The sequence below is a fragment of the Salvelinus namaycush genome, chromosome 19 (assembly GCF_016432855.1).
Source record: "Salvelinus namaycush isolate Seneca chromosome 19, SaNama_1.0, whole genome shotgun sequence".
In the NCBI taxonomy this organism is placed as follows: Eukaryota; Metazoa; Chordata; class Actinopteri; order Salmoniformes; family Salmonidae; genus Salvelinus; species Salvelinus namaycush.
The window spans coordinates 48,144,903-48,163,301 of NC_052325.1; the positions used below are offsets into that span (position 1 = coordinate 48,144,903).

General features: G+C 41.5%; 1 protein-coding gene across 1 annotated transcript in view; it reads left to right on the top strand.

Annotated features, from left to right (window-relative positions):
• Positions 1 to 18,399, top strand: part of itgbl1 (integrin, beta-like 1) — a 119,526-nt gene that overhangs the window by 64,475 nt on the left and 36,652 nt on the right. The window contains exon 9 of the mRNA XM_039014351.1: positions 15,524 to 15,640. Within this exon, the coding sequence (XP_038870279.1) occupies positions 15,524 to 15,640 (117 nt within the window). The remainder of the gene's footprint in view (positions 1 to 15,523; positions 15,641 to 18,399) is intronic.

Here is an 18,399-nt window from a genome sequence, read left to right on the forward strand (position 1 = left end):
CTCCACCAGCCGGAAAAGCTAAGTAGTAACATTATCACGATGCCATCTAATTGCAGCCGCTGTACTAATAATATACAGGAGAACTATCACCTTATGGTCACCTTATGGTGAGGATAGCCGTGTTGCAAGCCAAGCTTCAGATGCAATCGTTAGGGAAGGTCAAAGGATGAAACAGCGTCTGTCCCACCAGTGAGTACAGATAGTAGTATAAATCTCCCTGCACAGTCCCCGCAGCCGGACAATTTTCCCAAGGCTTCTGGAGGGAAATGCTGTCGGTATGCACAACCGGTGTCGCTCATTCAGCCGACAGAAACTTTCAACCAGTTCTCCCCATTAAGCATCGAGTCAGAGGCCGAGCCTTCTCTGGTCTCTCCTCCATCCATTACGGGGTCTGAGCCGCCGAAGCCTCCCACCGTTAGCGCTGACAAATTGAAAACCCTAGTCATTGGCGACTCCATTACTCGCAATATTAGACTTCAAAATAATCATCCAGCGATCATACACTGTTTACCACGGGGCACGGCTACCGACGTAAAGGCTTATCTGAAGAGGGTGCTGGCTAAGGATAAAACTGGTGAGCATAGAGAGTATAGGGATATTGTTATCCACGTCGGCACCAACGATATTAGGATGAAACAGTCAGAGGTCACCAAGCGCAACATAGCTTCAGCATGTAAATTAGCTAGACAGGTGTGTCAACATCGAGTAGTTGTCTCTGGCCCCCTCCCAGTTAAGGGAAGTGATGAGCTCTACAGCAGAGTATCAAAACTCAGTCGCTGGTTGAAAACTTTTTTCTGCCCCTCCCAAAATATGGAACTTGTAGATAATTGGCCCTCTGGGACTCGCCCACAAACAGGACCAAGCCTGGCCTGCTGAGTAAATGACTAGCTGGAGGGGTGCTCTCGTCTTATCTATCAACATAGACAAGGCTCTAACTCCTCTCCACAATGAGATAGGGTGCAGGCCAGGCAGCAGGCTGTTAGCCAGCCTGCCAGCTTAGTGGAGGCTGCAACTAACACTGTCAGTGTAGTCAGCTCAGCTATCCCCATTGAGACCGTGTCTGTGCCTCGACCTAGGTTGGGCAAAACTAAACATGGCGGTGTTCTCCTTAGAAATCTCACTGGAATAAAGGCCTCCTCCATTCCTGTCAATATTGAAAGAGATTATGATATCTCCCATCTCAAAATAGGGCTACTTAATGTTAGATCTCTCACTTCCAAGGAAGTCAATGACCTAATCACTGATCATAATCTTGATCTGGTTGGCCTGACTGAAATTTGGCTCAAGCCTGATAAATTTACTATGTTAAATGAGGCTTCTCCTCCTGGTTACACTATTGACCATATTTTCCGCGCATCCTGCGAAGTTGGAGGTGTTGCTGACATTTACGATAGCAAATTTCAATTTACCCCCCCAAAATTACAGCATTTTCGTCGTTTGAGCTTCTAGTCATGAATTCTATGCAGTCTACTCAATCACTTTTTATAGCTACTGTTTACAGGCCTCCTGGGCCTTATACAGCGTTCCTCACGGAGTTTCCTGAATTCCTATCGGACCTTGTAGAAATATTCACATTTTTGGTGACTTCAATATTCTCATGGAAAAGTCCACAGACCCACTCCAAAAGGCCATCATCGACAAAGTGGGTTTTTGTCCAACATGTCTCCGGACCTACTCATTGCCACAGTCATACCCTGGATATAGTTTTGTCCCGTAGAATAAACATTGTGGATCTAAATGTTTTAACTCATATTCCTAGACTATTACTTATTATGTTTGCAATCACAACAAATCATCTGCTCAGACCCCAACCAAGGATCATTGAAAGCTGTGCTATAAAATCTCGGATTCCTAGATGCTCTTCCACGCTCCCTCCACCTACGCAAGGACGTACAAAAACCTGTTAACCACCTAACTGAGGATCTAAATTGAACCTTGCGTAATACCCTAGATGCAGTCACACCCTTAAAACAAAACAAAACAAAAAAGAGACAGTCTTTCTCTCACCTGGCCTTTCCATGCCTAGCATGGACAGAGAGTTAGGAGCCAGTGTGTGTGTGTGTGTGTGTGTGTGTGTGCAAACATGTACGCCTATATGTATGTGTATGTGTGTGTGTTTCATTGGCAAATTGTGTTTGGCATTAGAAGTTGCATGTGTGTGTGTGTGTGTGTGTGTGTCTTGAATGGCTGAGTGATTAACCAATAATTTCTCTCTATCTCTCTCCTCACTGACCTTTTCTCTCCTCTGTGCTGATTGAAGGGTTGTGAATGCTAGGCATGGAAAGGCCAGGTGAGAGACAGACCGTCTGTGTGTTTACCTCCACCAGCTTCCTACCAGGGAAGAGTGGGGGGGGGGAGTGATTGTGTGAATTTAAAGTTGAGGAGAAAGAAGAGGAGAGGAGAAGAGGATGCCATGTAAAAGTGTTAGGATTGGGGTAAATGTATAGTGAACAAAAATACAAACGCAACATGCAACAATTTCAACAGTTCATATGAGGAAATTAGTCAATTGAAATTAATTAATTAGGCCCTAATCCATGGATTTCACATGACTGGGCAGGGGCGCAGCCATGGGTGGGCATAGGAGTGCATAGGCCCATCCACTGGGGAGCCAAGCCCAGCCAATCAGAATTTGTTTTTGACCTCCTGAAACGCCATTAAAGGGTATGTGGTTGAAAATCAAGTTAAGGGCAAACTACAGTATGTTATCATGTACTTATACAGAAAATAGAGCAGGTTCTGTATGGCTTTTAGCAGTGCAGAAATACAATAGTAGGTCCTCACATCATAGGCCTACGGATTTGGCGTCTGGCAAATGCCAGATGGGCTGGACCATTTTTTTGTTGGATGAGCTGGTCGAAATTAACACACATCCAAATAAAACAATGAAAAAGGTGACATAGGCCAGTTAAGATTTTTTGGGGGGTGGGGTTTGCTTCATTTTTGTTTTACTAATCTATAAGGAGCCTTTGGCTGATCAGTGTGCAACGGCCGGTTGAGCTGAGCAGAGGTCACGCAAACACACATTCAAAGTCAAACTCGGCATCAGTAAAGATACCTGCTCCGAGTCTCTGACTCTGTCATCAGTTAGACAGCCAAGATCATGGATGGTAAAAAAACAAAAATGGTGCTTATAAACTTAGAAAGATCACTATAAGTCATTAGCTTGGCTTTTATAATGGCTTAACACTAGAACCGCATGGTCTTTCAGCATTTAAGAACCCGCTAAAGAACGTTGCTGGGCGTCTCCTTTAGCATATGCATCAGATGCATATCAACCTGTAAGGTGCGCAAACATACTTGATAAATAAATGCTTGATAGTGCATGAACTATTGTAAAGGATTAATCGCATGAAGAAATATTCATAGAAATATATAAATTTAAAGAAATAACAATAGTTATTTGTTTAGATAGAGTCAAGGATATGTTTTGTATGATTCTACAAAGTCCTTGAAAAAGTGTAGGCCTATAGCCTATTTTCGTTTCCCTTACAATAAAAACATTACATTGTAATCCATTTGATCAACTTTTATTTATAGATTTGATTAGTAATAGAGTTATAGTAATTTATTTTGACAAAGTAGAAAAAAAAGATGAGAATAATAGTAATATAACAAGCCAGGTGCGTAGTTTAAATTATTTGATGTATTCCTAAACAAACTCACCAGTGCTTGAACAATTGTAAAGTAATAATTGCATAAAGAAATATTCGTGGAAATATATTCAAGATATTAAAACAGTCATTTGTTGATTGAATCACACACTGTATTGTGCCCTTATACCCGTGCCTTTACTCATGAGTCAATTGCGTCTTCTCTTTATGCTTCGGGTCCACAGTCAGCAGATAGCTTCTGGGCTTTGTGTGAGCATCCCCACAAACAAATCGTTTGCAATGCACACAGTTGTCATGGGTCTTGTTTCGTGTGCACCTGCCGACTTGACATTGTGTCTTATTTTTCCCGAGTGGGAGCTGTGGTGCTTGGGGAAGACGGAGAGCAGGATCTGTTGCCTCGGCGGCCTGCTTTGCGGCTGTAGCTTCTTTCTTGGCGTTCATGTGGTTCTCACGAAACTCAGATCCAGTGGGATGCATGGTGCTGAGGATGCAAACACTCTTATTTTGAATTTCTCCGCTGGTACAGTATGTTGTTTAGCGCAGAGGGCAGCAGTTGTTTGTTCACTGTTCCGAGCAGGCTAGTCTTCTTCGCAATCAACTTGTCTGGCAGGGAAATTGATGTGAAAAAGTTGTCCATGGTCACATTTCGGCATTTGCCCATGTAAGGCTCTTACGAGTCTCAAAACCACAGCCTCAGAAAGTCGTTCACCCGCTGGCCTGGTTTCATCTTTCCCCGGATACGGAAAGACACTGAGCAAGTACGTGGTTTTGACATTGGTGGCTAACCAAAACTTAACTGAAGTCAAATGCACTATTATCGGTTTCTATATATTGCCCATTTATCCTTTGATGACAGAATAGCATATTTTAATTTTAAGTTTATTTTGTTACTTGTTTTTGCTTAGTAGCCAGAGGAATGCTGCAGTGTGAGTGGTCATGTGCTGAATGCATGGACAGCACAGATATTTTGGAAAAAAGTGAAATTTGGAAAAAGACTCTTGAATTTTGAGAGTTATTTGACAAAGTTAAGTGTCATCGAAACTGCAGAATATGCTCTTTCAGATACTATACAGAAATCACAGGGCCTCCCGAGTGCTAGCTGTGCCACTAGAGATCCTGGTTCGAGTCCATGCTCTGTCGCAGCTGACCGGGAGACCCACGGGGCAGCGCACAATTGGCCTAGCGTCATCTGGGTTAGAGGAGGGTTTGGCTGGCAGGAATGTCCTTGTCCCATCGTGCTCTAGCGACTCCTGTGGCAGGCCAGGCACCTAAACGGTGTACAGTGTTTCTTCTGACACATTGGTATGGCTGGCTTCTGGGTTAAGCAGGCAGTATGGCTTGGTAGGGTTGTGTTTTGTTGTTCTCGACCTTCGCCTCTCCCGAGTCCGTACAGGTGTTGCAGCGATGACACAAGACTGTAACTACCAATTGGATGCCACGAAATTGGCTCTGAATGAGGATGCGCCCATCTCTTCATGTACAATTTCAGAACTGATAGGCCTAATATTGTCACACATTTCATTATTGTCAATTTAATCTTGTTTATATTATGTATGAAATTCATTTTGTTATTGCATAGGTGTAGTTTCGATGGGCTGGCTGTGCAGGCTGACTGGCATCGTTTGTTCAGTATTATTCTAAAGACCCAATGCAATACATAGCATGTTTTCGTTTCCCATACAACACATTTGATTAGTAATAGAGTTACAGTAAATAAAACAGTCCCATAACAGCTTATTTTTACAAGGTAAAATGTAAAAGAGAATGGCAATAACCTGCAAGCCTTGTGGTCAAATGATTAACATGAGCGCCAAAGCCGATGAATAGGCATAACACAAACTCATCATTACACTATTGTTGTTCTAAATTAAATCAACCTCTTCATCCTTCAGTTAGGACTAATTTAAATTATATTTTGAAGTAATTTGCACAATTATTGCCCATCCATTTGTCATTCAGTGGGCTGGTATCGTTTGTTACGCTGGATAGAATCAAGGATCTTGTCCTGACGTGACTTGCATTAATGTGATGACTGTTATTTATCTTATGAACTAAGTATGTTTAATTGTTACTCCATTAAATTAATCATGTAATAATTAACTCATTAGGAATTTGGGGCACCACGGGAAAAGTTGTTTAACGAATTACTATCTCCTGAATTAAATTCTAAAGATATATAGTTATTTCTTATTTCAATAACAGTCACTTATTAATTATTACCTCATATCAGTCTCATTCTGAACTTCGTAGAACTCTTGAATCCTAAAAAAACCCAGCTTTTCTGATTATTCGGTTCTACATAAATTGATTTAATTATTTATTTACTAACTAACTAAATAATAACACAGAATACACATACACACTTACATGAGATAAAAGTCCCTAGTGGACTGACAAGATATGACAGCTTGTTACACACATGGAGAATGAGGGGTAGGTAAAGAAGGGAATGACAAAGAGAGACAACACTTGGAAGGTACCTTCAAAATAATAGTAATACTTTGCTCACAAACCACCGCTCATTTGGGTAATAAATGCAATGTATTTACGTATAGATGTCTTTGTCCGTCGTCCCTCTGAAACCAATCGATCCTTCTATGAGGAAGGGGCTGGATGGGTGTAAGGCTCTGGTTGTCACCAGAGGTCACAATGTCCTTCTTCTCTGGTAGTGAAGTGTTTGTCAGAACAGATACTTCAGATGCACCAACGGTTGTCTGAGATGGGATTCTCCTTTCCACCTAATGTCTTTAGTCAAAGTTCTAGACTACTTTACATGCCAGCTGCAGACTGGTAATGCTAAGGTCTAGTGAGTTTATCTTCTCGTGTAGAGATTGAAAGTTTCAGAGTTTCAACCATTTGTAACGTTTAGCTTGCGCTTCACGTCAGCTGGTCTGGTAGTTTCAACCATTTCAACGTGTGAACCACGGTCTCACGTCTTTTGGTCTCAATGGTTGATTATTCAGGGTTCAGCTCCCGACCACTTTACACGCCAGTAGTAACCCGGCAATGTACTGTTCTCACCATTTTCAGCCGTGTAGCCACCACTCCAAGCTTTCTGATCTAGTAGTTTCAACCCTTCGTAATGTCCGGCTCACACCGTCCGTCTGCTGGTCTGATATGTTAATTCTTAGCAAGTTCTTTTAAGCACTCTGGTCGGAAAAGCGGTTCTATCACACTGACACGCTCTTCTGACCTCATTATGGGCGTGGCTTAGTTCATGTGCAACGGACATGAACAAAACATTATCTCATTAGAAGACTAAAATCACATTCCTATTTTAACAAAATTTGTTTCCTTGTTCTTCATAGTGTATTAACATCATACTGGATGGAAACTTGAAAACTAGAATATGTTTCCTTCTTAAGTTACAGTATATGGTTCATACAGGTTTTAATAACGTCACAAAATAATAAACGATATGACATGATTATTCTTCAGGTCCCCACAGACCATTCTTAATATACCTATCTTAGAAATATTGTTCCAAAAGTCACTCTTTGTGTATTATAGGTTTGGGCGGCAGAATTTCTCTGTAACAAAGTATTTCTTTCCCAATACGGAGGAGCAAAGGGAGAGTTCTCTCTCACTTAATTTACGACAGGGTGTGAAGGTGTCATGAAACCCCCCCTCTTCTGTGGGTAAGAAGGTCTGGTTGTTGTCAGCTATTTACCAAGCTGATCTGAGGCCTTTAATCCTCGACCAGGAGAGTCATGACAATATGTTTGGCATTATTCTGAAGACCGTCTGCAACATGTAGCATGTTTTTGTTTCCCTTACAATAAATGTGACTAGTAATAGAGTTATAGTAAATACAACGGTCCATTAACAGCTTATTTTTTACAAAGTATAACATAAAAGACAATGGTATCAACCCGTAAGGCGTGCGGTCAATTTATTTGCTGCTGATAAATAGGCATAGCATAAACGTATCGCTACACTATCGTCTTTCTATATGAAATCAACATCTTCACCCTCCTTATAATTCAGTTAGGCCTAACAAGAAGAAGCACAGAGTGACATCAGAGAATATGCTGAGACAGGTAGACAGCACAACTGAGAGGCAAACAAAAAGGTGAGTTGGCGATGCGCTCAGTGATATTGGTTTGGTGTGGATAAAATGCCAGGACCTAATTCTTGTCCCAGTCCGCCCCTGCTTTTGTACCATTAATGCTCCCATACCTTGAAAGGACACAGTGCTTACAGATGGTGCTGAAACACATGGTCAATCACAGTCAGAAACATTTGTGAACTAGTCTAAGACAATGCCTCTTACTCAACTCTAAGTCTCTCTTTCAATCTCTCTCTCTCTCTCATTTCTCTCAGTTCAACACACACTGCAGTATTTATTCTGTTTTTGACATTACTCTGATCTTGACAAACAAGGAGTTTCTCTTCAGGGTCCCTGGGATCCCATTGTTAACATCTGGACTCATTCTCTATTTTCCTATGTATTTTTTATTGTTGTGTTTTTCATAGTGGCTTTATGCTTCACCACACACACCAGGGGTAAAAAAATGATCCGGCTCACACAAACACACACAGCGAGAAAGCGGGCCTCTGTTTCTGCCTGGCGAGCAGAGAGAGCGAGAGATACCCCCCACCCCTCCTCCCGCCAAGTAGGCCTATTTACAAGTCAGATTTCCCTAGCATTGCAGAGTTTGGGAAAACATGAGAGTCAGAAAAGTTTAAGCTGTCTGAAGATAACTTGAAGTGTGAGGCTTGATGTGAGGAAGGTCCTACGTGGCAGATAGGGAGGTCGGGGCGTTAATGGAATGCTTTAGCCCGACCTGTTTCCCATTCGCACCACAGGACCACTGTGATGTGGCACCGAGGACGATTTCACAGGATTTGTCATGTTTTGTGTGAAGTCGGCTATAGGCCTGTCACAATACGGCATGCAAGAAGGATTTAAGAGAATTTTTAATTGTTGGAGATCTGGAGGCAGCTAACCTGGTTTTAACCTATTTCAGCTCTGAAGTCGGAAGATAGTTGATGCTGTGACTGTGACAAGATAATGAGCCTCTCAGTAGGTGAAACTGGCTGCTGTCATTACGACATCATCAAAACATCATTAGAATGTAATTGAAACCAGAAATTGGTTGATATGACGTTATTACAACTGGTTTTGCCTGCTGGGTATTTCTATTGTTGTTGTTTGTGGTTATTGGGAATAGTTTTCTGTGTTTAAGTCCACTGACAAACCATGGAGCTGGTTTGCACTTGGGTCCACTCTGGCTCCTTAGTGTCACAGTTGATGTCTGTGTTGTGTGACGTAGAGTGCCTGGGGGCGATTGACTATGTTTAGGCTTCACTGGTCTGTCCACTGCATCTTCAAACAGAGGCAACCTGAGTTCGACTGCCCCCCATTCACTTGATGCTGTAGTGAAGGTGTCATGTACACACACATAAACACACACTCAGGAAGACAACAAATCCTTGGAAAGGTGGTTAGTGTAGAGGGTAAACAATTGACGCACGCACACACACCAGACACACCCCTCTCAGGCGCAAGCAACCATGACGACCACAGACATAATTGATAAGACAGGGGTGTATGAGGCCAGAGCAGACAGTGGTGTGTTATCAGTAAGGATGACTGGAGAGGTTGTCAGACAGGCTACTGCCTGCAGGTTACTCTGTCTAATTACAGAGTGGGGTGTGTGTGTGTGTGTGTGTGTGTGTGTGTCCAGTGTGTGTGTGTGTGTGTGTGTCCAGTGTGCCAGATGACACCTGTTGGTCATTTCAAGACAGGACTGATTCTATTACAACACATACATTTTAAACTTCCAATTCAAAGCAAGTTCATTGACTATTTTAACACCTATTCACACTTCACTGACCTACCAACTTCTAACGATATTTGTTAAGATAGTTGCTTTAAAAGGAGAAACATGTAGCATTTTATCCATACATGGGATTTCTTCATGGTTTTTTGAAGGACACTGCTTAGAAATGGCTAAAATGTCTTTCTCCTGCTTCTTGCCTTATCAGAATCCAGAAAACATCAGTTGCAACGACGTGAAGAAGTTTTGTATTGCTAATATGTTTGTTATTGTTGTCAACTTTGCAAACGAGAACCAATCATAATTCAGGAAGTTGTCCACACAACAACAGCCGGTTAGGCAATTTGTGGTAAAAATGCTAATTAGCGGTGAAAATGTGTCACGCTTTGTTCATAAATGTAATTTTTACTCTGGTGGATTTCAATTTTTTTTCTACAGATCTTAATTTGATCACCCTGACGCAGAACAACTTTCCTGCAAAGGAGAAAACGACAAACTCAAGTGTATTTAAGGTTTAAAAAGGCTTGTCAAAGTTTGTAATTTCCACTTTGAAATTTTAGACTTGATTTTCCCTTACGTAAAATGTATCAACCCTTATAATCCACATTTCCTGTTGCTGCAGGATTATTTTTCCTGTGGTAGGAAACTCAAGAAACTGGCTCAAATTAAGATTCTACAGTACTACTGGTATGTAATTGACATTTGGCACTAGCTGGAAGTGGAATTGTCACTTCTAGCTTCTCTTTACCTGCAAGTAAGCCTTGCCCATGCACCTAACAGCATGTCTATTTTGAAGAATGGAACTTGGATGCATACACATGCCTCTCCTGCATACACTATTCATTTTGTTGGTAACTGAGAGATGGACACATCCCAAACTCTAGTGGAACACATTTTAGTCATTTAGCAGATGCTCTTGTACAGGGTTAAGTGCCTTGCACAATGGCACATCAACATATCTTTCACCTATTCAGCTTTGGGATTAAAACATGCAACCTTTCTGCTTCTGGCCCAATGCTCTTAACAGCTAGGCTACCTGTCACCCTTAACCACTAGGCGAACTGAACACACACAGTCAGCTACGGATTTTTATTGTTTTTTGTCATTTAGCAGAAACTCTTATCCAGAGCGATTTTCAGGAGCAATTAGGGTTAAGTGCCTTGCTCAAGGGCACATCAACAGATATTTTACCTAGTCGGCTCTGGGATTAAAACCTGCAACCTTTCAGTTACTGGCCCAATGGCCTTAAACGCTAGGCTACCTGAACACATGCTGTCCAGGTGTTAGCTATGGTTCTGAACATCGCAGCTTCAATCTCAGTGCTAGGTTCTCATTTTGTAATTGCAGTTTGTCTGTTTTAACCCTAACCCAAACCTTAGTGCTTAACTTAAAGGCCCAGCACAATCAAAAATGTGATTTTCCTGTGCTTTATATACACTTTATTCGTTTATTAGGCACACCATTCTAGGAGCAGGTCGGAGCCACCTTTACCTCTAGAACAGCCTGAATTCTTCATGCACGGTTACAAGGTGTCAGAAACGTTCCACAGGGATGTTGGTCCATGCTGATGCAATGGCATCAAGCAGTTGCTGCAGATTGGACTGCGGCACATTCATGCTGCGATCAGCCCGTTCCAGCTCATCCAAAAGATGCTCTATTGGGTTGAGGTCTGGGGACTGACCAGGCCACTCAAATATACTGTACTCGCTGTCATGTTCCAGGCAATGTTTTTCCACTTCTCAATTGTCCAGTGCTGGTGATCGGAACTGATTCTTCGTCTTTTTAGCTGATAGGAGTGGAACCCGGTGTGGTCGTCTGCTGCAATAGTCCATCCGTGACAAGGATCAACGAGTTGTGAGTTCCGAGATGCCCGTTATTTGTCTGTTTGTGGCCCGCCTGTTAGCTTGCACGATTCTTGCCATTCTCCCTTGACCTCTCCCATCAACGAGCTGTTTTCACCCACAAGACAGCCACTGGATCCAACGCGCCTGGCACCGACGATCATACCAAGCTCTAAGTCGCTTAGGTCACTTGTTTGGCCCATTCTAATTTTAAATCGAACAGTAACTGAATGCCTCGATGCCTGTCTGCCAGCTTTACATAGGGCCACTTGACTCACTGTCTGTAGGAGCAATCCATTTTCGTGAACGGGGTGGTGTACCTAATTCCACACCATGAGGTTGGAATAATACTGTGAAATTGTACAAATTATGATAATGGCCTTTTAGTGTAATAAGAGCTGTTTGAAAAGACCGTCTGAAATGTCAGCCTGTTTTGTTGGGATGGAGTTTTGGCCTGCCTGGTGACATCAAATTAAATGAAATGAAACCTCTTAAGACTACAGTGGGCACTAAATTAACTGGAAATTACTTATTTTAGGTTTAAGGAGTGTGTAGGTCACATTCTTTATCGTGTATCTATGGAAGTTATATATTTAGAACTGCCTGCTCAATAGGAATCCGGCGATCATATCTGTGTCGCGAGTGAGTCGACTAGACAAGCAGCTTGCTGAGGACCACACTTTGACGTGGCAAAGAGGAGACAAAATGGATTGTAATGACGCAGCTGACCACTCGATTGAGCCAGAGACACGTTTATTCGACAGATAAGCCTGAGTGTCCTAGGACTATCTAGTCTTTTGTGTTCTGACTAATAAAACTGTGGGAAATTAATAAAATAAGTCATGTAAACATATTATCAGTAATGAACTCATTTTGTGTGGAAGTCCCCCCAAAGATGTACTGAGGAGACAGACATTAAAAGCACAGTAGAATCAAGAAAAGGCAAATTTTTCGGATGGGGTGGACACGCTGTTTGAATGGCAACATTTTGATTTAGATGTTCGCAAATTTCACAAAATCTGACTATCACTAATGTGATGACATTTTGAGAAAAGTAGATAAGGTGAAATATTTTTGGTAGATGTTCCTAAATCTGATTGTAACTATACACTGAGTATACCAAGCATTAGGAACACCTTCCTAATATTGAGACACAGGACCCCCCCTCCCCCTCACACACACACACTTTAATTATGTACTAGATCATATGGGTTGAGTGTTTTTTTCTCAGACATAAATAAACAATTTGAAAAGCTGAGGGGTGGGATTAAAAGCTCATGTTTAAAAGCTCATGTTTTATCATAGTTATTACTAAAAACACAATATAACGTATCTGGATGTGATGTACAGTACCAGTCAAAAATGGACACAGCTACTCATCCAAGGGTTTTTCTTTATTTGTATTATTTTCTACATTATAAAACAATAGTGAAGACATAAACACTATGAAATAACACAAATGGAATCATGTAGTAACAAAAAAAGTATTAAACAAATCAAAATATATTTTATATTTGAGATTCTTCAAAGTAGCCACCCTTTGCCTTGATGACAGCTTTGCACACTCTTGGCATTCTCTCAACCAGCTTCATGAGGTAGTCACCTGGAATGCATTTCAATTAACCGGTGTGCCTTGTTAAAAGTTCATTTGTGGAATTTCTTTCCTTCTTAATGCGTTTGAGCCAATCCGTTGTGTTGTGACAAGGTAGGCGGGGTATACAGAAGATAGTCCTATTTGGTAAAAGACCAAGTCCATATTATGGCAAGAACAGCTCAAATAAGAAAAGAGAAACGACAGTCCATCATTAATTTAAGACATGAATGTCAGTCATTCCGAAAAAATGTCAAGAACTTTTAAAGTTTATTCAAGTGCAGTCGCAAAAACCGTCAAGTGCAATGATGAAACTGGCTCTCATGAGAACCGCCACAGGAAAGGAAGACCCAGAGTTACCTCTGTTGCAGAGGAAAAGATCATTAGAGTTACCAGCCTCAGAAATTACAGCCCAAAGAAATGCTTCACTTCTCAACATTAACTGTTCAGAGGACACTGCATGAATCAGGCATTCATGGTCGAAATGCAGCAAAGTAACCACTACTAAAGTACACCAATAAGAATAAGACTTGCTTGGGCCAAGAAACACAAGCAATGGACATTAGACTCATGGAAATCTGTCCTTTGGTCTGATGAGTCCAAATTTGAGATTTTTGGTTCCAACCGCCGTGTCTTTGTGAGACGTAGGTGAACGAATGATCTCTGCATGTGTGGTTCCTACCGTGACGCATGGAGGAGGTGTGATGGTGTGGGGTTGCTTTTCTAGTGACACTGCCAGTGATTTATTTAGAATTTAAGGCACACTTAACCAGCATGGCTACCACAGCATTCTGCAGCGATACGCCATCCCATCTGGTTTGCGCAGAGTGGGACTGTAATTTGTTTTTCATCAGGACAATGACCCAACACATCTCCAGGCTGTGTAAGGGCTATTTGACCAAGAAGGAGAATGATGGAGTGCTGCATCAGATGAACTGGCCTTGACAATCACCCAACCCTTAACCCAATTGAGATGGTTTGGGATGAGTTTTACCGCAGAAAAAGCTGTAACAACGTTTATTTTTGGTGGATGGGCCAATAAAAAAATATATATATTATAAAAAATATTGCTTTCTCGCTGGATTGATGAATACAGCCATAGCAAACCAGTGCAAAACTGATCTCAACTCTATATTAATAGAGCAATAAGAAAGAGATTTTTAAACTCTGCCAATAACAGCTAGTTTTTAGTTTCCCCCTCCCCACTCAGACCAGCAAAACAATCACAGTAAGGTACTCAGTTGTTACCCAGATATGATTTGATATCGAGATAAAAACGACTGCATTGGACCTTCAGCCCTAATGCTTATTTTTTTTAACCTAAATCTACGAACGAATGTCTAAATTTAACCGTTGAGGATAGTTTTGGTTTCACGTTTGCGCAGTTTGACCGACAGCTAACGGATGGCGACACACTCCGTAATTAAAAGGGCAATACACTCCGTAATCTACTCAGCGACACACTCCATAATCTCTGAAACCTGTAGTTATGACAACTCTCCGTTTGCTTTGGCAGTTGCTTTGGATAGACAGCACTTTGGTACTGGGATTGAAAACGGCAACAGAGACACTCTACTCATTTTAAAGCCTTCTGGGTGTATGTATTAATGCACATCATAGTATACCGAAGTAAAATGTTTTGCAAAGGAAAACGTCGTGCCACGAAAATGATAGTTTCTTATTGCACAAGTGCAAGTAGTCCCTCCCCGTTTCGTTGTGTGATAGAAACTGTAAAACAGATTATTTCCCTTTACCCTCAAAATGTTGTCATATTACGTTTCAGTGTAATGTAATTGTTGTTAAATGAATGATTCAATGGTCATTAAAAAGCAGTTGAAAGCAGACTAGAATTCAATCTCCTAAAACGGACCAATTTACACCCTCATTTGGAAGAATATAATGCTCCCTTTAGGTACAGTATGCACATACTTTTAGAGCCAATATTAGGTGCATTTGGCTGCCAATACCTGAAGATTCCCTTACCTCAAGAGCCAATAGTGGTTGTTGTTATGTTCTGTAAGCAGGATCTTGCCCTTCTGTATTTGAGGATGTGTCACGATCGTCGTAACATTGAAGAGAGGAGGACCACGGCGCAGCATGATAACAATACATCTTCTTTTAATGATAACGAAGACGAAACGAAGAAACACTGACAAACTATACAAAACAACAAACCAACGACCGTGAAGCTATAAAACAAATAGTGCTGACACTAAACACTACACATAGACAATCACCCACAAACTACCTAATGAATATGGCTGCCTAAATATGGTTCCCAATCAGAGACAACGATAGACAGCTGTCTCTAATTGAGAACCAATCTAGGCAACCATAGACATACATACACCTAGACTAGACATTTAACCAACTAAACCACAGCACCCATAAACATACAAAACCCCCTAGACAATAGAAAACACATACATCCCCCATGTCACACCCTGACCTAACTAAAATAATAAAGAAAACAAAGATAACTAAGGCCAGGGCGTGACAGGATGTCACTTCACTGAATCTACCTTTAACAATACAACATGAGCGATGGCAAATAAACATTTTCTGATAATTGTTGTAGCAAAACTGTATTTTAGAATTTAGTCGTCTGTCATAATGTTGTTAAATGAGAATAACACTGCCACCTTCACACCTGTATTCTTACCTGTGTCTACCTGTGTACTACCTGTGTTCCAGGTCTGTGTCAGTGTGGCCAGTGTGCCTGCCATCCCCCAGGGGACACTCGTGTGCATGGGAGGAACTGTGAGTGTGATGACCGCCAGTGTGAGGACATCAGCGGGGAGATATGTGGAGGTGAGGGCGCACACACACACACACACCCTCTCAGGCGCAGGCAGCCATGACAACCACATAGATTATCGACAAGGCAGGGTTGTTATACACATATGCGGAATTGAGTATGTTCCATTGTACTTAGTCTTGGAGGTTGCATGTGTGTGTCTCTTGAATGGCTGAGTGATTAGCTGATACTTCCTGATACTGCATACAAACCTCTCTCTCTTTCTCTCAACGAGAAATGTCAACCGCCAATGAAACATTAGAACAGGGCCTTTGAGCCAGTCATATCTGCTCAAGCTACCACGAGGAGGGTTTAACTAAGGTGGCCTATGCGCTCGCAGGAGGAGGGAGCGAGGGGATCGATTCCACATGGCATTAGCCTGATGTCAACAACGTTGCTAAGCGTAAGCAATCATGCTGTCCTTCTTAACATTAGAAAAGCCATTCTAACAGTCAAATAAATGTGTTTTATATATGTTATCGGGAAGATAATCATTTGTTTGTGTTTATTAAGGTAACATTATAATAGAAACATATACAGTGGCAAGAAAAAGTATGTGAACCCTTTGGATTTACCTGGATTTCAGCATAAATTGGTCATCAAATTTGATCTGATCTTCATCTAATTCACAGCAATAGACAAACATAGTGTGCTTAAACTAATAACACACAAATTATTGTATTTTTCTTGTCTACATTCACAGTGTAGGTTGGAAAAAGTATGTGAACTCCTAGGCTAATGACTTCTCCAAAAGCTAATTGGAGTCAGGAGTCAGCTAACCTGGAGTCCAATCAATGAGATGAGATTGGAGATGTTGGTTAGAGCTGCCTTGCCCCATTAAAAACACTCACAAAATCTGAGTTTGCTATTCACAAGAAGCATTGCCTGATGTGAACCATGCCTTGAACAAAAAAAGATATCAGAAGACCTAAGATTAAAAATTGTTGACTTGCATAAAGCTGAAAAGGGTTACAAAAGTATCTCTAAAAGCCTTGATGTTCATCAGTCCACGGTAAGACAAATAGTCTATATATGTATAAAGTTCAGCATTGTTGCTACTCTCCCTAGGAGTGGCAGTCCTGCAAAAATGACTGCAAGAGCACAGCGCACAATGCTCAATGAGGTTAAGAAGAAGCCTAGCGTGTCAGCTAAAGACTTACAGAAATCTCTGGAACATGCTATCATCTCTGTTGATGAGTCTACGATACGTAAAACACTAAACAAGAATGGTGTTCATGGGAGGACACCACTGAAGAAGCCACTGCTGTCCAAAAAAAACATTGCTACACGTCAGAAGTTTGCAAAAGTGCACCTGGATGTTCCACAGCACTACTAGCAAACTGTTCTGTGGACAGATTAAATTTGAGTTAAGTTTTTTGGAAGGAACACACAACACTATGTGTGGAGAAAAAAAGGCACAGCACAGCACACCAACATCAAAACCTTATCCCAACTGTAAAGTATGGTGGAGGGAGCATCATGGTTTGGGGCTGCTTTGCTGCCTCAGGGCCTGGACAGCTTGCTATCATCGACAGAAAAATGAATTCCCAAGTTTATCAAGACATTTTGCAGGAGAATGTAAGGCTATCTGTCCGCCAATTGAAGTTCAACAGAAGTTGGGTGCAAGAGGACAACGACCCAAAACACAGAAGTAAACCAACAACAGAATGGCTTCAACAGAAGAGAATACGCCTTCTGGAGTGGCCCAGTCAGGGTCCTGACCTCAACCCGATTGAGATGCTGTGGCATGACCTTGAGAGCAGTTCACACCAGACATCCCAAGAATATTGCTGAACTGAAACAGTTTTGCAAAGAGGAATGGTCCAAAATCCCTCCTGACCGTTGTGCAGGTCTGATCCGCAACTACAGAAAATGTTTGGTTGAGGTTATTGCTGCCAAAGGAGGGTCAACCTATTAAATCCAATGCTTACACGGTGTGTTCAATAACGACATGAAAACGTATAATTGTTTGTGCGTTATTAGTTTAAGCAGACTGTGTTGGTCTATTGTTGTGAGCTAGACGAAGATCAGATCAAATGTTATGACCAATTTATGCAAAAATCCAGGTATTTCCAAAGGGTTCGCATACTTTTTCTTGCCACTGTATATATTTGACAGAACATAACATTTTCATTAGTTTATGATATGTACAAATGAATAACCACTAAAAACCACAGAATTTCAAGTGTAAAATCTATTTCATTGGTGGAGTGCCTTTGTTATGACTATGATACAAAAAACATGTGCCTTGGAACACGACAAAACAAGTAAAAATACCCAAACCACTCAGATGCATGGTCAGTAAGACCCGGTCAAATGTAGAAAATATCAGTTGCCTAAACATCAGTATAAGCGCCAAGTGTACTTGTGAATAGTGAAAATCAGCACAAAAGCAATAATCGCATTATAATGAATGTATCGATATGACTGCAGTAAAAAGTAGTCCACCATTGTCAGTTATTGGACACTGTATTTGTGGCCTCGCTCTTGCTTACAGTATGGTGTGCATCTTCACGCAATGCCATCAGTTGGATCTCATTTAGCTGTTATCCCTTGTCCTAACAGTCGACAAAAATCTCTGTCACTTGCAAATGCTTGCAACATTTCCCACAAACAAGTCGATTGAAGGTGTTGTAGGTTTTGTTGTGAGTTCATCTGCCCACCTGGTAGTTTCTCCCCGCTGGGAGCCGTGCGCAATTTTGCTGGCGCAATGGCTCGTGTGGAATCTTTGCTGCTGCCTTGGCCCTCATATATATCTCAGGTAGCCCGTGTG